Below are 27,557 nucleotides of genomic sequence, written 5' to 3' on the forward strand. Positions count from 1 at the left end.
ATGTATAAAAAATTATTATAGAAACACGCTTCCAATAAATGTTTTAAAAAGATTTGTTTCCATTTCACAAGTGGGTAAACTAAAATCTTAGGACACTTTGTAATGTGAAAATGACAACATTTCTTGTCCATGATAAAATGAATACCTCCAACAAGTTTTGAAATCTGCTTGACAGCTGTGTCATAACTGAGAAATTTAGAGAAAAGGTTTTTACCGCCTTTGGTCTTTAAACAAAGACACAATCCCTGCTATGAAATAAGTATCAAATAAAAATAAATATTTTTAATTATAGACTCGTGTTTAATAATAATGCGTATTGTTTATCAATAATGAATGTATAAATATGTATTTAAATTTTATATAAACAAAATAGACGGTTTTGCCCTGTCTAATATGGCGATAACATTGACGTACGATTCAGCGGCGGCCGTTTTAATAAATCACTTCATTAACAGAAAAGTTCAAATGAACCGATTCGCTAAAATGAATTTGAGTTCTCCAATGTATAAACGTTCCACCGTTTTAGGCATATATACGTATTGAAATGCATTGTTTAAATATTTAAACCAGTTATTAATTTTGCTTGCTTGTTGAAATGGGCCAGTAAATACACGAGCGGATGACGTAATTTTGAAAAACGAATGGTTGGTGAGCTAGATGAATGATCCCGCCTTTCTTGTGAGATTCAGCCAATAACAGAGGGCGGTGTATGTTTGAAAGTTCCATTATCGGATCACATTACATTAACTTCATTGCGTACAGCGGCGACGGACTTTCCTTTCATCCGAAAAACCAATTTAAATGAGTCGTATATTTTTTTAATTAAAATCTCTGCGCTACAGTTACGATCATAACTTTTGTCGGTTTACAGAACCGTAACAGTTACATATTTGCATATTTAAGACCAATGACAGCTTTGACCAGGCGTAAACTAAGTGCAAAGTAGTATTTCTCGGGAAAATGCGCATGAATTCATAACCGCAGTTTGTTTATTTATTTACCGAGTCTTTACGAAGAGTCTCACACAATGGCGGATGGAGCTGTGGTATTTGGATCTGGTTTAAACTCAAGTTGCATGACCTCTCGAGTGAAGAAAGGCAACAATAACAACACCAGCGCTTCAATACCAGCGAACATGAGGAGGAAGACTCGACAGAGTAACAGAAGAGACATTCACAACCGGGTATGATCAACAACACGACAAACTTCTTGTTTTATTGGAGTTGAGAGCAGGCCACAGAAACTGAAACGTGTCTTCCTGTTTTTAAATGCACACATCGGTGCAACATTGACTTCGTGACACATGTATACATTACTTATGATTTATACTTTAAATGATTATTTATTGTGATTCCAGGTTGTGTTAGAGAAGGTCTTGGGCATCACTGCCTCCAGCAGCAGTGCTTTAACCTGTGACCCAAACACTGGTTTAGTGGCATATCCTGCAGGGTAGGACTGATTCTCTGTTTTCTGTGTTATAACGAGTTTAAAATGGCTAAACCAATCGTTTGCATTTTATAACAAATATACAACTTGTGGCTTTACAATAGAATTTAACCTGGGTTTACTGTAAACACTTAGTAATCATGTTTTTGCACGATTGATTGCCATTTGTATTACCATAGTTTTATTGTCGTGGTTACTATAAAGAGGCAATGGTTAATTGCTGGTTTGCCATGGTTTTACTTACAAATATCACAGATAAACTATGGTTATTGTTAAACCGTGTTTGACTTTAAAGATGACACAAACACTTAAGCAAACATTTTAGTTTTTAGTAGGGATGCACTGATACAACATTTCTGTCCCAGTACCTATATTCAATAATTAATGGCATCTACCGATACAGATTGTTTTTTACCCTTTTGATTGCTAGGATGCAATCTGCCCTGATCATCGGCTGTTTTTAAAGGAAAACACCACCTTTTTTCAATATTTACTATGTTCTTACCTCAACTTAGACAAATTAATACATCCTTATCATTTTTCAATGCATGCACTTAATCTTAGTATAGCGCATCGTGAATGTGTTAGCATTTAGCCTAGCCCCATTCATTCCTTAGGATCCAAACAGGGATGAATTTAGAAGCCACCAAACACTATTTAAAGTTTTCCCTATTTAACCTCTCGATGCGCACTAGCTCGGGTGTGGGATGACGTCAGTTTTTTTTTAATGCTGCTAACAATATCTATATAGCCTACTGCCTACAAACATTAATATTATAAACATTACTATACATCGTTTAAAAGGTCTACGGGTTTAGCATCAGTGTGTAGTCTCTGTTTTGAGATACATATGCTCTAGCATCATAAATGTATTTTGTGACACAAGTCCAGATGACAAAATGCAAAAATATAAACGGGACTTCTTACCTTTTTGTTTATATAACGTTCGCGAGTCAAATCCAGTCTGTTTCAGTTGTGTGAATAACCCATGAAAACCGTCTTATAGAATCCATCCAATGACCATTTTTGTAGAAAAGGCAATAGTCTTACATTAACCCTTGCAAGTACCTCATTTTTGGGCCTATTGACCTCAAACGTGAAACATAACTTCTTTAGACTTGTGGCTTTGGCATCATTGCATTTCTAGCAGGGTTGATACGGGTCCTTGAAATCCTTGAAAGTTTGCGAATCTGGGGGGAAAAATTCAAGGCCCTGGGAAGTTTTTGAAAATATACATACATAGATACAGGTCATTGAAAGTGCTTGAATCTATTTTATTCAAGACGTTTTCTGAAAAAAAAAACATATTATTTCCTGTGTAGTGTAGGATAATATCATAAAATTCTAGACTTTTTAAGCACACGTGCTAAACTGTTTGCTTTAAATGCTTGTATCTTCTGTATGTGAATGTTGATTCATACCAAAATGCTTTTTTTTGTGTTTGACACATGAAAACCTCCAGGGTTACGTATGTAACTGTTGTTCCCTGAGAAGGGGATGAGACGCTGCATCTCCCTTGCCATACTTCCTGCGTCCCTGTAACGCTGCCTTTGGCAATATTTCAGATAGCGATATACTTCCTGTCTCCCGCATCACCCTGTCTTTGTCGTTAAGCCTCACCATTGGTTGAATTGATATACACATTCAGATGCACTTAACCCTGGAGGCGTCCTCAAAGTGTCACCGCAGTGATGCAGCGCGAGTTCCCTTCGAAAGGGAACTGTAACAATGTATCTTAAAAGGTAACACGATGTAACCTTGCCCTCATTTGAAATGTGTCCCCACATTTAGTCCTTGAATTTGAGGGTATTGGACCTGGAAAGTCATTGAAATGTCCTTGAATTTGAAGTTAACTAAGGTGTGGGAACCCTGTTCTAGGTTTCACACACATATTTATCATTAAGATTTTTAATATTAAAAAAGATGTTATGCAAAAATGTTTCTTATTATTTTTTTTAAAAACAACCCTTTTAGTGAAAGTAGACCTTTTCATGGTTTGGGTCAGAGTGGGGGTGCTTTTCAAGAGGTTAAAGACTGTTACATGAGTAGTTACACGGGTTAGTACAAAACAAATTGTGGCGATTTTTTTTTTAGCAGATAAAAAATGAGAACTATATTGCATGGCGGAAGAGCACTTCGTTTGCAGCATTTCAACCTCGGGCGCTCTAAAATCATCAATTCCCCCTCTCGTTCAAACTTCCGAGGTCAGGAGTGATGATGTTACTGTGCCGCGGTAGAAGTGCTGCAAACAATGTGCTCTTCCGCCATACAATATAGTTCTCATTTTTATCCGCTTAAAAAATCCTAAGTAATGAATGGGGCTAGGCTAAATGCTAACATCGTCATGACGTGCTGTACAAAGATTAAGTGTACGCATTGGAAAAAAATATGGGTATGTATTAATTAGTCTAAATTGAGGTAAGAACATAGTAAAATATTGAAAAACGGTGGTGTTTGCCTTTAAAAAACTGGTCGCTTGTGGGAGAGGAAATGCTTTTATATGCCGATACCGATTATTGCCAGATATATTGATGCATCCCTAATAAGACCATATGTACTTGTTTAAAAACTAAGAAACTTTTAGCTGTTAGAGTCCTTTACTTATAGACATAAGTGACATTGATAGCAGATTATTAAAAGTAATGACAAAATGGCTCATCCCTTACAAAGGTTAACCATGGTTTTAATTACAGTAAAAAAAAAGTGGTTACCAAAAAATAACTGGTTGTGATACAAAATAATATGTATATTAGGGTCATTGTAATTGTTTTCTTCTATATGTGAGTCACTAATGGTGTGTTTTATTTCAGTTGTGTTATTGTCATCCTGAGCCCAAAGAAAAACAAACAGACACACATATTCAACACATCCAGGTAAATAACATTGTGGTATTATTGACTTGTTTATTTGTGCAGCATAATGCTGTGCTTTGTGGTGAATGAAGTCATGTGTTTGTACCCCAGGAAAACCTTCAGCGCCTTGGCTTTCTCGCAGAATGGAAAATATTTGGTCACTGGTGAGGTAAGTACTCTGATTTGTTTTATGCGAGGCAAAAAAGTGCCTCAGTATTCGGCAACATGCAGTTTATTAGTGATGAATATTTCCTTGTGCGTTAGGGGTAAGTTTATTGTGTACGTGGTGTGGTCGAAGGGATTTTGTCAGTGCTGTTTGTGCATCTGTGTCGAGTGTTTCCACACATTCCAGCTCTCCTGGTTTCCATGAGAAGCCCCAGGGTCTGGCCTAACTTTGTAAACCAACAGTGAATAGTTATACACCAGTCACAAATATGAAGCATTCTCTGACCTAAATCATTACCTGATTTGACAGCCATTAAAAATAACAGCATTTGTTTATTTATAGACAAGATCTTTGCTGAATTGTGTAACATAACGTCAGCAATAATGTTTGAAACCTTTGTTGTAGCATAACAAACACTGGTTGCATAAAGTTTATAACATAGAGTATACAGACAGTTTATTGTAGCTGATATGACTTTTATCCATCTGTTAACTCTATCTCTGTTGCTGGGTAGAGTGGGCATATGCCACATGTTCGAGTATGGGACGTGGCAGAGCGGACACAGGTGGCAGAGCTCCAGTGCCATAAGTATGGGGTGGCATGCGTAGCTTTCTCCCCTAATGGGAGTTATATAGTGTCTGTGGGATATCAGCATGACGGGACTGTCAGCGTCTGGAAGTGGAAGGTGGGTACCACATAACAGCCAGTTCAGTAATAGCTGTCCAAACCAAGAATACCAGTGTGATATTTTATGTAAATGTGAATGATGCATTTGAACTCAATTATGTTTAGCTAAGAATTTAAGTGGTAATGATGGTGCAGAGTAAACAAAAAACAATTTACAAACTATTAATCTATTGTTCATATTTTGTAATGACTGAATCATGTAAATGGTGGTGTTGCTTATGAATTTTGAACAATTTTGTAACTGAAAAGTAAGGCTGATTTGTCTGATATTTGTTTTTCTCTATAGAAGGGGACTGTTATCGCATCCAATAAGGTCTCCAGTCGAGTGCTTGCAGTCTCTTTCTCTGAGGACAACAGCTACTTTGTAACAGCAGGAAACAGACATGTTAAGTTCTGGTATCTAGATGCATCAAAAGAGAGAAGGGTAAGAGTCTTCAGCTTCACCCAAGCTTTACATAGCTATCTTATGAATTGATTTATTTGTTGTGATGGCAACCAAAGTACTCAATGCAGTTTCCTGTGTTTGCCCACATCCTCCTGTAACTGTGACTTATATTTTGCCAGTTTCTGTTCTAGTTATGCTCCTATCATGATTTATCTTGGCCGATTCTGATTGCAGATTTTTTTTACATACAAATGGGTGGATACATTTTTTTCTTTAAGCGACAGCCAAGGAAGAATGAACGAATATATTAACAAGATGTTTATTTGCTTGTAAAGAGGGCAAACTTGCCTTAAACACAAAATCTGTAGTGGTTTGAAATTAATTTTAAAGTCTGATAATGTATTTATCATAATTATCATGTTTTTATCATTTAATTCAAAAGACTAGGGATGCTCTGATCGATCGGCCGATAACGGCATTAAATGACTCGATCTGTACTCGCTAAATCTGCCAATCTCATAAACCGATCTTTCTGTTTACTTTTGTCATCACAGGGCTGCAGTTATGGCACTTTTCCATTGCATAGTACCCCACGGTTTGGTTTAGGTCAGGTCGGGTCAGCTCACCTCACTTTGACTTGGTTAGCTTTTCCATCGAGTTAAGTAACACTTCGCAGTGGGAGGGATTATAGGCGTGCCGTTATATTTGCGCTCCCTGCTGCTGTATCATACAAGTGAGAGCGTTGTTGTATTTCTCGGTCCACCACAAAGGCAAAATTGACCACCACAAAGATGTTTGCACATCGCATTTTTCACTACCTCTGTATCACATGACAGTTTCTGTAGAAACACCGGTGGCGTCGTCAGTCGACGCACTCCGCTGAGCCTCATTTAAGTTGCATATACACACACAATGGGCACATGCGTTGCAAATGTGCCGCTACAAACTGCAAGTCTGGGGAAAAAACTGTTATGGTGTTCCTGGTTCTCAACCTGTGGATGTTTATCATCGCTACAAGGGAGTTTGGAAACTTATAGCAGAGCACAGATGACAACATGTTTGCTCAAGACAGTGCAAGCTAAAACTAAGGGAAAGCTAATCTTTTACATTATAGTGATGACGCTGGTAGTAACGATTCTCTCAGACCAATCAGTGATCTACGGTGTTTTAGCGTCACGTTTGGTATCAGCTCAGATCGCTTGGAACCCCAAAAAGGTATCGGGTACTGCACCCAATGGAAAAGCTCCCAACAGTAAACTGACCCAAACCAAACCGTGGGGTACTATGCAATGGAAAAGCGCCATTAGAGAGCATTTTTACGCAGTGCGAGCATTTTTGTAACCCCTTTGCCTTTAAAGAGATATGTGTATTTTCTATGAGGACGCGCTGAGCTCCGCTCTAAACAGCGTGACGCGTATTCTCATCCCCATCAAACAGCGTTTACAACACATATCTATCACAGACAATTGCATCCTCATGACGAAAGTTTATTATTTGCATGCGTTTTAAAGTTTTGAGCGTTTAAACTTTCATTTTCCTCACAGCTGCTCTTGTCTGCATACATCAGATGCGCGCACACAACATACGCACAACCGGCGCAACGTCATAGAATGTCTCTGAACAGGTTCACGCCCACTTTTGGGGGAAATCGCACTAGACGTTTCATTGGCTTCCATTCAAAATAGCGGAACAAAGCAACCTTCGTACACAGTCGGCAGGCGTAAATAACTTTTGAAATCACTCAGATTAAACATGTTGAGTAATTATCTGTCCACCCTGCCGGCCACAGAGCGCGAAAGATAAACCAACACATTTAATTTGGTCAATATAAAAACATGTCTCTTTCATTCTCCCAGCATCAAATTTGTGTAAGCTTTATATTGACCAAATTATACGTGTTAATGTACCCCCCGCGCTCTATGGCAGGCAGGAAGGACAGACAAATACTAAAAATGTTCAATCTGAGTGATTTCATAAGTTATTTACGCCTGCCGGCTGTGTAAAAACGTTGCTTTGTTCCGCTATTTTGAATGGAAGCCAATGGACGCGCTGCTTTTTTATCCCCCGAAAAGGGGCGGTGACGAAATTTACAGTCAAGTTCCCGGATGTGCCGGTTGTCCTTATTGCATGTGTACATGGCGATCTCTCTCACATTTTAAAGCTACAGTAACCTAATTCATCTCTCAATAAAATCACTCTCTGCTCTTGACTAAAGAACTGTTATACTTCATACAAATGCGTGTATATTTAATTCATGCAGTAATTTAATTACTTTTAACAGACATAAACCTTTTTAAAGGCATATTAAATTTCTCTTAGCAGAAATTTCTTTTGCTAATTTATTTGATTCTCTATTAAAACAATAATACTGCATGTAATATAACAAAGGCAACATCTGTGGTATTACTTCATCTAGAAAAAATGTTACAGTCATCCAAGTGCTTGCACTGTAAAAAATACTTTGCTGCCTTAAAATTTTTTGTTAAATCAACTCAGATTTACAAGTTATGTCAACAGAGATGAGTTGTCACAACTTATAAAATATAGTTGAAAAAATTCAACTAATAACAACTTATCTCAAGTCAAGATAAATAATAGTAAGTTGAAATGACTTGTAAATCCGAGTTGATTCGACAAAAAATTTTAAGGCAGCAAAGTATTTTTTACAGTGTGCATATCAGCTCGAAGAATCGGTATCAGACATTAATATCGGTTGATCACGAAGACAACAAATCGGTACTGTGTATCGGCTGCAAAAATCCTGATCGGAGCATCCCTAGAAATAACAGAGTGGAATTTTTTGAATAAAACCACCCCCCTGCACAAAATGATACAACAAAACAAAAAATGCTAGCACAAAACAACAACACTAGAGAGCTATTTCACCCCCTGACAGTAGATGGTGCTTGTGCAGTGTTTATACTTATAAAAAAGAAATTATAAACAGGGCTTTATCAGACATAATACTGAGATAGGGCGAAAATAAAATGCAATTAAGACTTAGGGGTGGTTTCCCAGACAGAGATTAGCTTAAGCCAGAACTAAGCCTCAGTTTAATTAGGAAACTAGTTTTAACAAACATGCCTTACTAAAAACATCACTTGTGTGAATTTTGAGGCAAAACAAAGTATTCATTATCTCTTTGGTGAATGGATAAAACATATCCACTATGATAAGTGCACAGCAATTGAAAAATGCACACGCTAGTAAGATCTACAGTAGTTCATATTGACCGAAGCCTATAAGAAATGGCGATTATATTGGCAATGACAGATATATATTTGGACTGGATTCAGTTTTTCAGATGAGCACAGAATTTGGCGAAAATCAGTAGGTAAAAAATTATGGGATTTTTATAGAGATCGTGCCAGAAACAGATTTGAAAACTACGTCTGTAAAATGTTACTTATCAAACCTCCTATGGGTAAACTAGTCTGGTCTGAATAGGGCTCTTGAAGCATTCTCTGACCCAGTATGATTGATGTTTATCTTTTGATGTTCATATGTTTTCTGGTAGGTGAACAGCACAGTGCCTTTGATTGGTCGTTCAGGATTGTTGGGTGAACACCAGAACAGTCAGTTTTGTGGTTTGGCTTGTGGTCGTGGCTCTATGGCCAACAGCACTTACTGCATCACACACATGGGTCTGTTGTGTCAGTTTAACACTAACAGACAACTGGATTCATGGGTTGACCTAAAGGCAAGTATTTAAAGGTGGCTTCACATTCAATTCTGACATTGAATGGAAAGATAATGGGCTCACAATGTGCATTACTTAAAAAACATTTTGACACACAGACTTCATATAGAAAACTGAGAAATATTTTTAATAAGTTTATTTTTAGCACTAAATCCTATTGTGGCAAAGAGTGATAAGAATTTTGTCTGAACATTGTGAATGCAGTGGCAATGCTGTGTTGTGTTACAATGCAAGTTATTACATGCATACATATATAATATTGCTACAGATACAAATAATGATTTCCAACCTAATAAAAATGTGTGTGTTTTGATAGATCAATAGTCTCCCAGTAAGCAATAGGCATACATTAATAATGTATAAATGTATATTATTAATGTATGTAATACATTAATAATAACTGGATAAATTATGCATTATAATCAACATCTATTATCAGTCATAAATTTAGTATGATGGTGCTTACTACAGCTTTTCCAATGTTTTTTGTGTGTGTGTTTGTGTTGTAGACCACATCAGCACAGTGCCTGTCGGTGAGCGAGTCGTTTGTTTTTTGCGGTTGTGCAGATGGCACAGTGCGTGTATTCAGCCCAAAGGACCTCCGTTACATCACTACTTTACACCGGCCACATTGCTTAGGAGTGGATGTGTCTCAGGGTATTCAGCCAGGGTATGACACTTTTTCAAGAGTTTGCAGTACGGAGTGTGGTGGCATTCTTTGTGATGCTGACCGCAATACCAGTTTTAAACTGAAAGTTGTGCCTGATTGGCCAAAAAGATTTGATTGACAGTGGGGGTATTACATTTTGTGTCTAAAACTATGCAGAAAACGCGATGCTTTCCTCCAATTCCATAACGTCGGACTGGTTTTGGCTAGAAGGGTCACAGCCACTGATGAAATCTCAGATTGTGATTGAGGGTAGGATAAAGACTCTTCTGGGGAGATTTCAGTGGTTGCTGTATCCCTTCTAGCCACACTCCTTAGATTCAGTAATGCATCTCCATGCATTGTTTCTTCTATTTGTATCAAAATTATAGCTGCTTGACAGGTCGTACAGCTCTGGGTATCCCTGTGAACAGCTGTTCCTCCATCTTGAGGTGATACGGAATGATACAATATTTACATGGTGCAATATTGATACCAAAAGGGTGTTGCTGATTGGTTGGTTACCACATGACCTTGAGTATGGATGCAAAATTATGAAAAGTTGAAATATTTTGAACTTGCTGCATCGCTGACATGTCTAAAAGATCTTTAAAAGATCAGGTCAGCTCACCTTACTTTGGCTTGGTTAGCTTTTCCATTGAGAATGGTTGGGATTATAGGTGTGGCGTTATATTTGTGCTGCCCACTGCTGTGACATCATACAAAAAGTGGGAGCGAGCATCTTTGGAATGCAGTGTTTCCCATACATTCATTTATTTGTCAGTCCACCACAAAATCAAAATTCACCACCACAAATAGATGTTTGCACATCACGTTTATCACTATACCTCGATCTCACATGACAGTTTCTGTACAAACACCCGTGGCGTCAGTCGACGCGCTCCGCTAAGTTGCAAAAATGCTGTGCGTACATGCAGATGTGGACGTGCGCGTCACGGATGTGCTGCTACAAACTGCAAGGAAAACACTGGTATGGTGTTCCTGATTCTCTTCCTGTGTGTTTTTTACTGCTAAAAGGAGTTTGGGAACTTACAACAAAGCATAGATGACAACAGGTTTGCTCAAGACAGCGCAAGCACGAAGGTGAAGCTAATCTTGCGTTTAGCATGATGCTGTTAGTGACAATTCTCTCAGACCAATAAAGTGTTTTCACATCACGTTTTAGTATCAGCTCAGATGTTATGGGAACCCAAACCAAGGTGGTACTAAAAACTTATCGGGTACTACATACTGTACTCAGTGAAAAGGCCCCAAAAGTAAGCTGACCTGACTTAACCTTTGGGGTACTATGCAATAAAAAAACGGCATTTGAGTGCGCTTATTCGCCAAATGATGCAAAATGTGTTCGACTCCTAGGGCAGCTTATGCTACAAGGTGAAATAAAGCACTCTTTGAAAATTTGGTGCTTGGAGAACAAGCATTTGGAGAAATTATATGTACTCTAAAAATTTGGCGTGAACCCAAGTTAGAGCTTTTAGGCATTAATTTAAACAAAATTGAAGTTCATGTGCTTTGTTATTATTATTCAAGTAATTAGTTAGATTTGTTTAGTCATTATAAACAGGATATACTTTCTCTAGTTAAAAATCCTTCTCTTTACTTTCAGACATCTGTTTGGGGCAAATCCAGAATCTCAGTATCCAGATACCCTGGCTTTAACGTTCGATCCTGTGACCTGCCACTTGACTTGTGTGTATAATGACCACAGCGTGTACGTATGGGACGTGAGAGACATTCGAAATGTAGGGAAGGTTTACTCGGCTCTGTATCACAGCGGATGTGTTTGGAGTGTGGAGGTATGAATAGAAGTGTTTGATGCGATGCAGTTTTGAATAAAAATGTAATGTATGAAGAGTCAGTCATTGAAAAAACTACTACACTGCATAAGTTCAATCTACTTGCTTTACCTTTCATTTAATAAAAAACAAATCAATTTGAAAGCATTATATTAATGCAATTCTGTTTGATGCAGACTTACCCTGAGCTAGAAGATCCATCAGCGGCGTGTTTGTCTCCTGGCTCTTTCCTCACCTGTTCCTCAGATAACACCATTCGCCTTTGGAAATCTGAGTCACCTCAGAGTCACAGCCAAGGACTTGGCCATCGCCACAACCTTTACAGTCAGGTATAAGTTTGATACCACTAGACTTTGATACAGGAGCTTGTCATCAGAACGCCGTATCGTAATTGTTTATTGTGTGTTACAGGACCTCATGAGGATTGTGTATGTAGATGAAGACACACAGTGCCTCAAAGCTGAGGCTGAGAAAGCTGAGGGAAGCAGCCAGGATAGTAAATCTGGCATCAGGGTGATGGGTGTCAGCCCAGATGGACAACATTTGGCTGCCGGAGATCGCAATGGGAACTTGAGGTTAGATGCATTGCATACAACAACATTTCTGAATATGGGGTCCAACGGGGCCCAAACTAACTTTTTGATTTGATGTCCTAATTCAAGCATTGTTTTATGTGTCAGCTTCTGGAGAAGCTACTGGATTTAAAGTTTAAAATACAGGAGTCATAGTGGATGTCTTTAACCCTAATAAACTTAAGTGATGTATCAATGTATTCATTTTATAGTTTAATATTAACTATGTATGTACTATAGTGCCGTTTCGGTTTAAGTTGAGCAAGTAGCTCAAAAATGTAACTTTTTAAAGTCCTATCTGGCAAATCTTAATCTTAACCTTGTGAACAATTTAATAGTAAATCAAGTGTTTCTTCTTCAGAATTTTTGGGTTGCACTTTCTTGATGAGCTGACAAAAATCGAAGCCCATGATTCAGAGGTTTTGTGTCTGGCGTTCTCCCCAAAAGAAACTGGTAAGCTGGCCGTGTGTTTATTCACTGTTTTAGAAATGTCTGTTCTACTTTGCGGTTAACAGTCACTGAACTTCTTAAATGAAGGTTGATAAAACATAAAAAAGCCACAATAAGCCAGCAGAGCTGTTGTCTATTCATCCTGACTGATGATTTCTGAGCAGAATCCTCGAACATAAATTGGGAGAATGGGTTACTTGCATGTGAATTGTAATACAGGGTTCCCACGGGTCCTTGAAATCCTTGAAAGTTTATAAATCTGGGGGAAATAACTCAAGGCCCTGGGAATTTTTTGAAAATATACATACATAGATACAGGTCATTGAAAGTGCTTGAATTTTTTTTTCTGGAAAAAATCTAGTCTAGTGTAGGAAATATCTCAAAATCTCTAGCCTTTTAAGCACAAGTGCTAAACTGTTTGCTTTAAATGCTTATATCTTCTGTATGTGAATGTGGATTCATACCAAAATTCATACTTTTTGCATAATTGTGTTTGACACATGAAAACGTCTCGGGTTACGTATGTAACTGTTGTTCCCTGAGAAGGGAAGGATACGCTACGTCTCCCTTGCCATACTTCCTGCGTCCCTGTAACGCCGTCTTTGGCAATATTTCAGATAGCGATATACTTCCTTGCTCGCACGTCACCCTGTGTTTGTCGTTAAGCCTCACCATTGGTTGAATTTCATATACACATTCAGACGCACTTACCACTTAAGACCTCCCCAATGTGTCACCCCAGTGACGCAGCGCGAGTTCCCTCAAAAAATAATTGTAACAAAGTATCTCAAAAGGTAACACGATGTAACCTTGCTTTCACTTGAAATGTGTCCCCACATTTAGTCCTTGAATTTGAGGGTATTAAACCTGGAAAGTCCTTAAAAGGTCCTTGAATTTGAAGTTAACTAAGCTGTGGGAACCCTGTAATAACTAGGTATGTAAGAATAAAGTTAGTCAAGTTCTGATGACATATATAATAATGTAAAAACACTTAATGGGCTATGTTTAGACAACCGAGACTTTAAGAAGAAATAAAGGGTTTTAATTGCATTTCTCTGTTTACGTAAATGCAAAAATCAACTTTTGATACATTTTTAAAAGTAAACACGCATGACTACATTAATAAATACCTATACTTAAACAAAATGAACAGTACTGCAGTTCAATAGCTTTCATGTAGAATGTAAAGTGCAACATCACAACACAGTACACAAGGCATGTGCATCGATGCATCGCGTTCCCATTAAAAATCGAAATCTGAATAATCTGAAATCGATTATTAATCGCAATTATCCGATTTTGTGTTTCATGCACAGCCTGTGTGTGTGTACTACGGCTCTGTGATCAGTAGGAAGTCCTTATTGATCTAAAATCACTACGAGTTTGACTCGTTTATAACGGGCATTTAAAAAAGCAACACTCGTCAAACACAATCATTCAAAATATTCTTTATTATCTTGTAAATACCCTTAAACAATCTGAAGAACAGCGATGTAAATATGCCTCTAGATATTTTCTGGAATAGCGTTTTGTAATGATAGTCTTCTGTGGCACAAATGGAGTTTCTGCACGAGAGCGCCCTCTGGATTTTGGTATAGCTTCGAGGGTCTACATAGAGTGCCTGCGATGCAAATGTTGTCATCAGATAGTATGCACACCCCAGGCCGAATGTCTGTGTACAAGTACGACTCAAATAAACCGTGCTTTGCAAGGATCTGCATTCAACTGTGCACATGTATAAAACAAACTATACTCCTAAAGCTCCCTGTTAAGGAGGGTTTACTCAAGGTACTACTCTGGTTTCCTACTACAGTCCAAACACAGGCAGATTAGGTGAATTGGAGATGTTTAATGTGTTTATTTTTGTGTCAGGTCTGCAGTTGTTGGCCTCAGCAAGTCGTGATCGACTCATTCATATCTTTGACATGGAGAGAAGTTATCACCTTGTACAGACCGTTTACGATCATTCAGCCTCTATCACTGCCATCAAGTTCACGGGTGAGTTAAGAGTAGACATAACTAAGATCTGCTGTCTGTTCCGATAGTTATCATGTGCCCATGTATGTTTTTTTTAGGACTGAATTCAGAGGTGTGTATGGTCAGCTGTGGCGCTGATAAAAGCATTTACTTCCGATCTGCTGAGAAGGTGAGCGCCACCTTGGTTTTCTTTGTAGCTTAATCTTTATCTTTTGTGTTACTGTTCAATCCTGCAGTGCACACTGGCAGATGGCTAACAGTGTTTATGCAAATATGGCAGTAAACTTGAATGCAAACAGTGTGTAGTTATATAGATGGGTACGTTTTAGGTTATATCCAGTAGTATGTTGTTTTATTGGTTAATGCTGCATGGTCTTGCATTGCTTTTTATGCCTTTATATTTAAATGTTATACTTTGTTAGTATTTCTCACAGCTATTTCTTTTCTTTCTCTCTTAAAAGACCACTGAGGGTTTGAACTTTTCACGATCTCATCATATAGTGGAGAAGACGACTCTGTATGACATGGACCTGGATGCCACACGTACACACACTGCTATCGCGTGTCAGGATCGTAACATCAGGTAAAGCTTTGTGTGAGATGTCTTAGTCAGATTTCACAGTTATTGAGCCCTTGTCATATGGGTTTTAATTTCCAAAATGTGTTCCTCTTTTTCAGAGTTTACAATGTGAGGAGTGGCAAAATGAAGAAGTGCTTTAAAGGCTCCCTGAATGATGATGGGACTCTGCTCAAGGTATGTGTGTGTGTGACTATTCATTTAACTGCGCATGCACAAAGTGTCTCTAGTCTTTATCATTGAGGACGTTAGGAGCCAATCCTAATTCTGGTTGTTTTAGTAACAACTATAAACAAATGAATAACAATATGTACTCTCAGTAAATGACAAGACACAGATGATGTGAACTCCACTGCATAAAGATGAACTGTTCTCAGCTTTATCTTGTAGCTGGACACAACCACTTTCTGTTGCCATTGGTCTTTGTCGCTTGTGGTCCGAATACAATTTTTTTTATATACTTCAAAGCTTCGGTAGAAATCCACACAGAATTTTCTTTAATAATTACTGACACTGTAAAGCAGGGGTGGGGAACCCTGGGTCCTGGAGGGCCACTTTCCTGCAGAGTTTAGTTCCAACCCTAATTAAACACACCTGAAAAATCAAAGTCTTCACGATTACCTGGAAATGAAATGCAGGTGTTTGAATTAGGGATGCACCAATCCGATATTTTGGATATCGGAGCCAATCCGGGCTTTTTTGGCTGGATCGGATATCGAACCAACGGGACCGATCCAGTTCCAATGCTGCGTGTTACCCGTGGTTGTTACTGACAAGCTATATTCAAAGTCCTTAATACACTCGTTAGCTTCATGTGAAGGAACAAACGCACATTTAAAGCTATTTAAGTTAAGTTCACAGAAACTCTGTAACTTATCACAACTGGGTTAATCCACTGATGAAGCGGACGGATGCAACGCATCATTCACACACGCACTCACAAGATAACTGTAGTCTATTTAAAGATCTGATTTTATCAAGTCTTGGTGAGCTGTTGGATGGATGTAATTCACTTTGTGCTGAGCACATGATGCATCTATCCGCTTTGTGTTTTAACTGTTATGAACTTTGCGTTGCGGTGGGAGGATTCTCATGTGAAGATGATTCAGGTGCATCAATTCTGCACCCAGGAAGCACAGTACGATTTAGGCACGTGCATTCAATATGATTGGGCGCATCAATTCTGCACCCGGGATGTGCATAAAAGGTCCAGTTTAAGCACATAATTTCCAAAATAACCATCTGCACACTAAAGCTTTTTTACTATAACAGTTTTGCGCAATTAAGGAAAATATATTTAGCATACTTATTTGATCAAACGTACCTATTATATGTTTTCCTAAACACTGGCATGATTAATAATTACTAATCTTCTTGTAACTTGTAAATCATTTTAAATTATTTGTTTTTAAATTATACTAGATGTAGCAGAAAGCAATATACACATTTATACCATGGTCTGTTTAAATACTCGATTCTGATTGGCTGGAAGGTGTGCATTAAAACCGTTTAATGCACAGGTAGTTCCAGTCAGTTGATTGCAGTTAGAAATTAATCCGCTACTATAAACATTGGTAACCATAGTAACACAGTTACACTTGCAGAGAGAGAGAGAGGGGTGTGTGCGTTTCCCTTTAAAGTGCGTCTCTCTCTCTCTCTGTGGTCCTTCTCTTTCAGTTCTCTGTCTTCTCCTTTAAAACATCGCTTCGAAATTTCCAACTGTTTGTTTTTGGTTTCATTTAATGTAATGCATTTCAATAAATGTAATGTGTCCTATATAGTAATCGTGGTTAGAGACGCCGGTTTTATTTCACACTTTACATAATTCATTTAAACAAATGACATGATTAGTTCAAATAAAGATTGCCTTGTCACTGTCAGTGTTGCCTGTCATTCATAAATTATTTTAATAAATCAATAAAAGAATTATTAAGTTAGCAACGAGGGGATATACTGTAAAGAAGAGGCACACAGGTAACTTGCGCACGCATCTCTCTCTCTCCCTCGGGTACTTCTCTTTCAGTTCTCTGTCTCTTTCTTTTAGTAATGAATTTAATAAAATGTGATAATTCATTTAAATAAAAGCAATACAATGGCACTACTTTATTTAAAGCGGACGCAGTGTGAGCCTTAACTTAAGAAAATTACCATAATTTTTACCAGTCTGTTAAAAAATGACACTGTAAACATTAATTACAGCTTTAACTTGACAAATAGCCTCCTAGGTATAAGCGGGATAATCCACGGCTGGCCATGCATTAATGCACTTCGCAGAGGCAACGTGACGGGTGGTTCTTCGCCTCTACGTCGTGCATTAAAACCCTTTAATGGATGGCTAGCCGTGGATTATCCCTTACTTAACATTTTGTGTACGTGCGTGCTTGCAATTTAAAATTGTTCAAGAAAAAAACATAATCCTTTAAGAGTAGTTTATTTTATTTAAATAAACAACAATTACATTAGCTTAGTTCATATTTCATAGCTAAAGGGCATAAAAATGACACTGAGCTAATGTTGCTGTGTAAAATGTGTACTATAATGTATCCACACTATTCCTACGCCCCATGACGCTTTGCGCGAATTGTGGGTGCGACTTCCGGCGCGTACTGTCACTGGACCAGAGCCGTCGATTTCCATGATGATTACGGTCATAATTTCATGTATGAACCAGTGTGAGGATGAAATTAAGAAGTGTCCTGATACATCAAGATATATTCAATCGTTTCATGTTGTTCCTCGGGGGTGACGGATCTTCAATGTGCAAATAAAAGCACAGAGATATGCCGTATCTCTACAGTGGGACAGTCAGTCGAGTGTTTAATACATGGAATATACAGAGACTTCTTGTTTTTAAACGTTTCAGGTGATGGTTTAAAATGTCACAACTGTCCCTGGTGTGAGGTTTTTTTAAACGGCAATTTTTAATCGATTTATCGAGTTTTTATGACTACCGTACACATCAAGCTTCACGCGATCCGACAGCAGCAGTAACTTATGCTTCTCATTCAATACAATGTAAGTTATTTAAACAAACCATAATAAACATATTAAACTCCTATTACATGTTTTCAGTTTTCGTTTTATGAAAATATTATACAGTAAATAAGACATGAGCTTATGAAATTATTTGCTTAAAAAATTCATTTAAAACAACAAAAGTAACGGTATGCGTAACACATCACGAACTATTATAAACATTAACTAATAAGCAGTTAATGTCGTAGGCTATATATTATGTACTGTAATCTAATTTTTGTAATAATATATAGTAGCAGAATAAATAAATCAGCATATTTTTATCTGCATAATATGTTGTTTTTGAATAATTATTGTATTTATTGTTCACTGTCAGTTTCTATGAAAGGTTTTACTGGATGGATGTGTGGATACAGTTAATAGATGCACGTGCGCCACATAAACATTCAGTTCTTGTGCGTGTATTATAGTTAAAACAATTGTTTTGTAAAGATTTACTGCGTTTGTATCATCTATTATGTTAACCCCTAACTGCACAAATTATGCCGATCTTCCTGGATTTCATAAGCATTAAAATGCCAGTCAAAATGGCAGACTCGTATCCCTCGCAATAGGACTACTATTAGCTGTAGTAGCTCACCGGAAGTTTTACCCATCTGAGCTCAAGATGGCGTCTTCCGCATTTACCTCAGGAATAGTGTGGATACAATGTTAACAACAACAAACCGGCTGCCAAACCTTCTCTCACATAGCGGTGATTCATGATCGCCGTCTCCCTTCTTTAGGAAACCAAAACGTTTGTTATTTTTGACGAGGTATTTGTTCCAGAATTCAGTTTAGTCACTAGGCAGACTATCAAACAAACAGAAACCGGAAGTAAAGATCTGACCAGACACGTAGCCACAACAACGCACGTGCGTCCTATGAAACCAACTATAGACTAACATGATGTTAAAGCAATTTGTGTCTGTAGATAAGTTGTTGTGTTCTTGCCCTCAGGTCCAATTGGATCCTTCAGGGATGTTTTTGGCCACCAGCTGTTCAGACAAAAATATCTGCATCTTTGATTATGAGTCAGGAGAGTGTGTAGCCACCTTATATGGTCATTCGGGTAAGATTAGCTTGTTTAGTCTAACTTGGATTAATGTTTTCAAAATGATATAGTTTGTGGGACTTTCTTTAATAATCGGCAAATTTTGCTACTTTCCTCCACAGAAATTGTTACAGGTATGAAGTTCAGCCAGGACTGTAGGCACCTAATCACTGTATCTGGTGACAGGTAAATCAAATAAACGCGTCAATGCCACTCAGAATTGACATTTTTATAGTCTTTTGGCTTTAAGTCATGCTTTGTGCATGTGTGTTTATGTCCAGCTGTGTGTTTGTATGGCGACTGGACTCACAGATGACCAACTCGATGAGGAAGAAGTTGGCTGAAAGGAAAGATTTGTCAGGCCTGAGGCTTCAAAGAGTTCCCAGTAAAGAGCAAACCATCAGGTACAATCATTTGACTTCATGCAAGCTACATGAGACTTGCTTTTTAAACACAAGCTTCGTTCACACAACACAGGATACGATAATCTCTTGATTCGAGATGGAGGTTTTTGGATTTGGCACGTTTTGGATTTGGTTTTCTAAACCTAGACTATTATTTATAAATATATAGATACATATTTGGGTATTTGTAGTAACTGATGTTAATAAACAATCGAAAGTAACAATTCGAAAGTGACACCTATAAGCAATATAGAGTTCGATTTCTTCAGAAACAGCCTAGAGGTATTGGTGTAAACCCTGATTCAGTTGATGAATAAACGAACTTCTGAAACGCATTCATGTTCATTCAAAAGTGTAGGAAATGGAGAAATGGAGGAAATCTTTCTTCCAGCTGTTGAATAATCTTCTGCTTTGGGTTGAATCTGTGTTTAGGAGAGAGACGTACATCGCTGTGCCTTGCAGTGCACCACCTCGTGTGGAGGAGGAAGAGGAGGGCAGCTTGATGCCCAAAGACAATCAGGAAGATGGTACTGAGGACTGCAGCACTCCTGACCGGCTTGACTCTGCCGATGGTGCGTGGATAGTCCCTATCATACTGTTTTTGTGCCAAATTAGCATTATATCTAAACTATGTGTTGGACAACCAATAAAAATGCTAAGAAATGTACTTTTTGCAGTGCATGTATTTGTAAAACCAATAGGATATTGAATATGTTTCTATCATTTAAAGAAATGAATATAAATACAGTTAAATATTGACTTGTTCTGTTTTATATTTTAAGTATCTCTAGAACCTGTGGTGCTTCAAACCAATGGTAAAATGCCCATGTGGGTCCGCAGACTGGTATGTATCTTAATGCCTGAATGCCATTTATTAACCTTTGACTGCATGTGTCATGGCCTTTCCTCTTTAACCTTTGACCAATTGATCTGTTGGCCGTTACTGGGTGGAGGTGAAAACGATGGTGGTGTAGCCAGCAGAGCGCAGTATCAGCCACAGGGCCGCTGGGCGGTGCAGTCAGATCCACTAGCCATCCGCACAGTATTGGAGATGAAGAGTATGCAGCTTCCTCTCTCACACACCCCCTGTAGAGCCGTGGGAGAAGAAGAGGATGAGGAAGACTCTCACTTTCATCCACAAAGTTTGGACAGTCTGCTGGATGAAGATCTAGATGATGATGATTTGGAGGAAGATGATAAAATTTGCCGTGTAAGTTATGGGAAGGGCAGGTTAATGACCAAGTAACTGCTTAAGAATTAAGGGCTCGTTATAGTGGTGCGTAGGTTCAGCGTCGGTTTTCATTTATACTTTTGCGTCGTCCTCCGCGTCGACGTGCAAACACACGCGCAAACCGCTGGTAGGCAGTATTCAAGCGTGTAACCACAGTAGCAGCGCGATTGCCAGAGAAGAAGCTTGGCAAGTTAACACACAAACGAAGAAGAAACAGCAACTTGTTGTGTATGATTTGAGAAGACCAGCAATGATGGAAGTAAATAAACAGCGACTTTCGTTGCAGTTTGAGTGAAATCACTCCCCAACTTGGCTCATCTTTGTTTTCACCGTCGCAAACGGAAATACCTATGACGCAGTTTTTTTACCTGACGGGAGGGGTTCTGGTGGACCAATCACAGCACTTGCGGTCCGCGTAGAACTGACGCGCTGTTAAAATTTCTGCGAGGTGCACGTCAGGCTACGCACAGGCTACGGATAGCCTACGGCGTAGAACTTATGCACGACTATAAATCGCCCTTTAGAAAGTGCAGTTGGAAGACATTTATAACCCTAGCTTACCTCAACTATGCTCTCCATTGTAAAACTTTGGGATTTTTGCACCAGGAAAAATACCACTACAACTCTTAAGGGGCCGTTTAACAGTGGGAATATTTTATATGCAGTTTGGCTGTTTGTTACACGACAACGCCAGTTTGGGGTCCTGAAAACGCACACTTGACGTGTTTGAAAGTGCACGTTTTTAAAGCCTTGTTCTCTACGTGTAAACTATGTAACTGCAAATCTGTGATAATGATATCATGCACGAGTATAACCAAAACAACAGTTTCACTGCAGGACTGTATTTGTGCGTTTGTTAATGCATTTTCAGCACAGTTTACAAAATTTGGTGATTTTATAGTTAAGGGTCACATGTAGTAATAAACCAACCTTGTCGACTGTCTGAACAAAACTGCTTGATGTTTTGATTGTTGTATTTATTGTTCTGTAGAAGACATGTAGTGTTTCATCGTCATTTACTGGCCTGGTGTGCACAATACAGCTTTTCCATGTAAATGCAGATCTTTTTGATGTTAGTGTTGTCACGAGTACTTTCAATTTCAAAAGCATACAGGATTTTTTTCCCTACATTGTTTAAGTTTTAACGTAGCCTAGAAAACTACACAATTTGTGGTGGTATTTATGTCTATATAGCACAAACTACGTGTGTGTGTATGTGTTATTATGAAATATAAATGTTTTTGTCTTTTTGCTGTAGGTCTCTACAGGTGGATTTGGGTCTTCACTTCAAGGGCCAGACTTTACGCAGTTGCCACAAGGAGAGGAGAACTTTGCTCCAGAGCTCAGCTCACTAGAGAAGACCGCCTATATTTTATACCCAGCCAACAGCACTGCCTTGTCTACTGGAGAAGGGTAAACCTCTTATAACTCAAATATTAACCGTTTTTTGGGCTTGTAACCCCCTATCCATAAGTTGCACTGCACCCCCCACCAAAAATTAGCTAAACATTTTTTCTGAATAAATGCTGATTAACATTCTTTCTTAATAATAATAATAATAAAAGTAATAATAATGAAAATGATAATAATATGCATGGCGCTGTTATTTTCCTTCTTTTTGTTAATAATATTATTTCATAATCAAAAAGCATGTCAGGTAAAGCCTTATGACAGATTTGATTTGACTGGACAGTTGGAATAGTATTTTTTCAGTATTTAACAGAAGAACTAGCCTACTTCTAAAACAAACTATAAAAATATTGACAGGTATGCTGATGGAGACTTGCTATTGGCTGTTGTTTTTAAATAAATAATGAGGTGAGTCAATGAAAGATATACGGTACATTCACATGGGGCGTATACGTTGACGCTTTCCATTCACTTTTAATGGGTGACGTCATGCGTTGCCAAACTGAATTGTGGATCCGTCGGCGCCGCGTCAGTGCAACTTTTCAAGCGGCAACGTGTGCGTCAGCCAATCAGATCACCTTATGCAAATAACCTGCAGAGCCAGCCAATTACGTTTTGGAAGACCGGAGCATGTGTCGCGGCCACTGTGATTGGCTGTTGGCCACGACAAGGCTTCCGGCAAGCGTTAACGCTTTCGCCCTGTGTGAATGTTCCGTTAGGGGCTATTTTAGGCGCTATCTTTATTAAAACATATTAATATAATTGTGTCATTATTATTTTAATAAAAAAAAAAAAATTCCTTACATTTATATAGCGCTGTTCTAAGTACTCTACATATGAATGGGGGAATTTCCTCAACCACCACCACCAATGTGCAGCATCCATCTGGATGATGCAACGGCAGCCATATTGCGCCAGAACGCCCACCACACACCAGCTTATTAGTGGAGTGGAGATAGAGTGATATAGCCAATTAGTATGTGGGGATGATTAGTAGGCCAATGGGCAAGTTTGGCCAGGATGCCGGGGCACACCCCTACTCTTTTTCAAAGGACATCCTGGGATTTTTAATGACCACAGAGAGTCAGGACCTCTGTTTAACGTCTCATCCGTAGGACGGTGCTTTTTTGACAGTATAGTGTCCCCGTCACTATACTGGGGTGTTAGGACCCACACAGACCACAGGGTAAGCACCCCCTGCTGCTCCGGTTCTTCAAAGCAACTGTAAACTTCCCTCACCACAACGTAAGACCCGCATCTCCCCTCATTCCATTGGACAATGGAAAGACGCGAATGACGTCGGGCGCTTCTCCGCTCTCAGCGTTCCCTCAAAAGCGTGTGCTGCGGCTGGAGGCAAAAACCGCAAGGCGCTCGGCGCGCATAAACAGCAAACGCGCAAACGCTCCCTGCCCATAGAATATCATTCAAAAAAGGCGTCTGCAACTGCCATAAACACTTTTGGTGTGATTGGCCCCTTAGAGGAGCACCCTGTGTCATTTAAATCGCGTCATGTATTGATTTGATACAAAGCGCAGCATTTATATTTATTAAACATATAAATTTATACAAAGACAACCTTTCTGCTTTCGTCTCGCGTTATATAATAACTAACACCAGTGGGATCAAATATGGAAAGCAAAACTTGCGGACCATAAAAATGGCAATGAATAAGCAAATTGAGAGCTACGCTGACAAGACAGATTGTGACCCAGCAGACCTGTCATGCATGTGCATGAGAAATAATTGCTTCATACGCTCACTTGTGATTGGCTGAATGTTAGTTCACTTAAATCTAAGTAACAAATCAGAGAATCGTGGCGATGTGTGGAAAACGTGACTTAGAACGTGTTCTACGGTCCCCTGCGGTTGCTATGCACATCATTGCAGACGTGGTTAATAATTCATGCTGCAGCCATTTTTATTTATTTCATTCTGAGACTAGGAACAAACATCAAGATTGGAATGGTTAACTTGAAAATGTCTGCGCCATGAAGCCACATTCTGGTTCTAGGAGCTTGTATGTTCATATGGATTACGATGTTTAGTTTTTTTTTGCATATACACACACACACATGCGTCCTTGTCACTTTGAAAAATGAAGATTATACCACTGCAGGCACATGAACTACTTTAACAATGTCTTTACTGTCTTTCTGGGCCTTGAACGTGGGAGTTGCGTTGCTGTCAATCAGGGGTCAGAAAGCTCTCAGACATCAGTGGGCAACAGTGATGCACTCTGTTTAATGCCACTCTGGTTTAGAAGGTTGTGGTCGTGACTCGTGACTTGTGACAGTAATGCCAGCTGCATTTAAAGTAAAGGAGCTTCAGTTTTTGTTCCACCAAACCAGTGGCTTGTCATAGATAAATGAGTAAAAAATTTTTATCTGCAATCTCACAGGGAAGACCGTAAGATGATCTAACTATGGACAATATCGCCCAACACTATAGTTTATATATCTACTTGACCAGATCCAGAGTTTGATTACTTCCCAAACTCCAGTCTTGGCAAAGTGAATGTTAAAATGACCTTAGGGGGGACTTCTGTAAAAATCAGAATTTTTTTTTGACTAATTGACTGGGTTGTATTGAGTTAGATTTATGCTGTACAGGGTCTTTATCTCCAGCAATTTCTGTAAATACGTCTGTTAATGTGTTTCCAATTTGTGTAGTTTACTCTGTATGTGCTTTCAAACTGGACTTTAAACTTGAATGGGAAACCGGGCTACATATGATCCCTTATAGTCAGCATTTTTTCTGTCTGAATACACTTGTTTTCCTTCCTGCAGAGAGTTTGATGTTAAAGCTTTGTGTGAGGGGGCAGGTGAAGACCCTGAGGAAGAAGAGCTAAGCCCAGATAGCGCCTGTTCAGCCGAGAGCCCGGCCTCCCAAAGCGATCAACCCCATGACCGTGAGTTAAATTACACACAGGATGCTATAGACAGACATATATAGGTTGTAAAACACACCTTGAAGAGCTGAACGTCTCCTTAAAGGTGCATCTGTTTTTCTCCTGTGTAGTGGACACAGATTCCCTCAGTCATGTGAGCTCCACAGGAAGTTCAGGAGTTGAGGAGATAGAGGATGAAGAAGAATCTGGGACTCTGCTTCGACAACACTTTGACACTATGGCTGTGGCCGCTAATGGTATTAGATGCATCTTCCTCTCTTTGACCCAAATATATTTTATTTACTCAACATTTTGTCTTACAGAAATGACTTTATTATTAAAAAAAATAATAATTTTAGGTGCTTTACAGAACAGAGTTAATTAATAAAGAGTAAATAAACATTTTCACTTCAAATGATGTTTACTATCATCAGCTAAGCGTATCAAAGTGTTATATTTAGCAAACATCTGAAAAGGACTTTAGTCACTGGTGATAACTTTGTAATTTCACTGCTAATGATCATTATATCTGCTGCTTGTATCCTTTTACAGAGAACTTCAACACAGATCTGAGCGGTCTGCAGCCCAATACAGAAAGTCACTTCCTCAATCCACGTCTAAGTATCTCCACACGCTTCCTCTCTCGATTTCAGGGTCGTTTCCGGTGAGTCAACATTATCTTCTGTCTCTCATCTTTCCTCAAACAATAGATGCTACTCTTCACACGTTTGTCTCAAGTAACCCTTCATTTGCCTTAAATGCAACGAAAGGCAATTGACTTAGTAATTGTAGTGTAATTGTGATATTTGTTTGTATTCAGTTCTGTAGGGACTGGTAACAGACCTGCCGCCAGTCTGCCCAGTATACCAGATGAATCCACTGATAGCTGTCAGACACTGGATTGCACAACGGTATGGTGTCATGACATTTGCATTATAATTCAATTCTGTAATGTGACTTATTTTTGAGTGAAAAGAATTTAGCAGGGCTCTTTATTAGAGGAAACATGGGCTATGTGTTTATTAGTTGATGTTATCTTTCCCCACCCATACAATCTTGGTAATTTTATCTGGAAAGATTTTTAAGTTTAGCTTTTGAGGAACTTGAATGCAAAAGCCTCTAAACACCACCTCCATCAAAAATAAGATGATGATATTATTAACGAACTGCTCTTGGCGCGTATAATGTTCATCAAATGCTTTCGCTTCAAACCTGCTTAGTCCCAGCCTCTGGTCATTTAGACATAAACCGTCAAAAAATGCTCATTTACAAAAAACATGTCAGATGCACTTAGAGGGTTTTGCATCTGAACTCTTTATTTTTCCTTTAGAGAGCCATGCTCTGGTAGATTTGTTGTTGTCTGTAAGATGTTAATTTATCTATTATGCTTCAAAGGTTAAATCGAAGCTTTCACATAACTGCAGTGGCACGGATAGCATTAAGGAAGAGGGTGAGAAAAAAGGTGGGTCATCTCTTACTCTTCTCTCCTAGTCTTCGTTAGCCCTATTCGGACATGACTAGTTTTCTAAATGAAGTTTTACATGACAATGATGTAGTAAAAACGAAAAAAAAAATGTTTTTCATATGAATTTTCACATGCACACAAAAACACGCACATTTACACTGATTCATGATAACTAAAATGCGTGCCAGGCCTGTAGACGGCAGTGTTACTTTGTAAAGAAACGCTGCGCGTCTGTGCACATCCACATTCTTCTACGGAGTGATAAATACAAACAATCAAGATGGCAAGAGCCATGTTTATATGGACGATAAGGTAGATGACCCTAGACAAAAACACAGTCCTGTAGGCCGACATTGATGTTTTGGTTACACTCAAGCATGCCTATAGACTGAATTTACACATGCGCACATGTCATTGTTATATTACAGATTCACGTTTACATAGTTTACACGGTTTCAAAAACAAGCACTTTGCAGCAAGTCATCAAAGTTTGTTTTTTCAGAACCTGAAAATGCTGTTGTTGTGTAAACAAACAGCCAGAACTCTGTTACAGTTCTTATCTTCCAACATCTGTGATTTTTATGTGTTGATTTGGACGGGACAAAGATCTCTATGTATGTTACAAAGGTGGGAGTGTCTGCTTTGTAGTCTGGGCATTTCAGATCATCACGTGTTCTGAATACACGCATCACGTATGGTAAAAAAAAAACAATAAAATAAACTTGTATACTCCAAACTTTAAAATGTAAAATGAAGTACTTGAGAAACACTTTTAAAAAACATTTACACGTACATTGATTTAATTAGTATTAAATT

The 27,557-nt window shown here is 38.6% G+C and overlaps 1 protein-coding gene across 3 annotated transcripts in view; it reads left to right on the plus strand.

The window, feature by feature from the left end:
- The first annotated feature begins 740 nt into the window (after window positions 1-740).
- The window catches only part of wdr62 (WD repeat domain 62), a 31,793-nt gene continuing 4,976 nt past the window's right edge, over window positions 741-27,557 (plus strand). The window contains exons 1-28 of one of the 3 annotated variants that reach the window (XM_073863531.1): window positions 741-1,183; window positions 1,358-1,449; window positions 4,257-4,319; window positions 4,410-4,467; window positions 4,979-5,149; window positions 5,438-5,575; window positions 9,054-9,236; window positions 9,746-9,906; window positions 11,510-11,699; window positions 11,876-12,028; window positions 12,111-12,274; window positions 12,633-12,724; window positions 14,594-14,719; window positions 14,797-14,867; window positions 15,160-15,281; window positions 15,377-15,452; window positions 19,251-19,362; window positions 19,467-19,530; window positions 19,626-19,748; window positions 20,181-20,320; window positions 20,531-20,588; window positions 20,691-20,958; window positions 22,238-22,392; window positions 25,176-25,297; window positions 25,408-25,533; window positions 25,829-25,940; window positions 26,097-26,187; window positions 26,672-26,738. In XM_073863531.1, the coding sequence (XP_073719632.1) occupies window positions 1,028-1,183; window positions 1,358-1,449; window positions 4,257-4,319; window positions 4,410-4,467; window positions 4,979-5,149; window positions 5,438-5,575; window positions 9,054-9,236; window positions 9,746-9,906; window positions 11,510-11,699; window positions 11,876-12,028; window positions 12,111-12,274; window positions 12,633-12,724; window positions 14,594-14,719; window positions 14,797-14,867; window positions 15,160-15,281; window positions 15,377-15,452; window positions 19,251-19,362; window positions 19,467-19,530; window positions 19,626-19,748; window positions 20,181-20,320; window positions 20,531-20,588; window positions 20,691-20,958; window positions 22,238-22,392; window positions 25,176-25,297; window positions 25,408-25,533; window positions 25,829-25,940; window positions 26,097-26,187; window positions 26,672-26,738 (3,454 nt within the window). In that variant the 5' untranslated portion in view covers window positions 741-1,027. The remainder of the gene's footprint in view (window positions 1,184-1,357; window positions 1,450-4,256; window positions 4,320-4,409; window positions 4,468-4,978; window positions 5,150-5,437; window positions 5,576-9,053; window positions 9,237-9,745; window positions 9,907-11,509; window positions 11,700-11,875; window positions 12,029-12,110; window positions 12,275-12,632; window positions 12,725-14,593; window positions 14,720-14,796; window positions 14,868-15,159; window positions 15,282-15,376; window positions 15,453-19,250; window positions 19,363-19,466; window positions 19,531-19,625; window positions 19,749-20,180; window positions 20,321-20,530; window positions 20,589-20,690; window positions 20,959-22,237; window positions 22,393-25,175; window positions 25,298-25,407; window positions 25,534-25,828; window positions 25,941-26,096; window positions 26,188-26,671; window positions 26,739-27,557) is intronic. The other 2 variants (XM_073863529.1, XM_073863530.1) reach the window with 2 other exon arrangements.

This window comes from Misgurnus anguillicaudatus, chromosome 24, assembly GCF_027580225.2.
Source record: "Misgurnus anguillicaudatus chromosome 24, ASM2758022v2, whole genome shotgun sequence".
Classification (NCBI taxonomy): domain Eukaryota; kingdom Metazoa; phylum Chordata; class Actinopteri; order Cypriniformes; family Cobitidae; genus Misgurnus; species Misgurnus anguillicaudatus.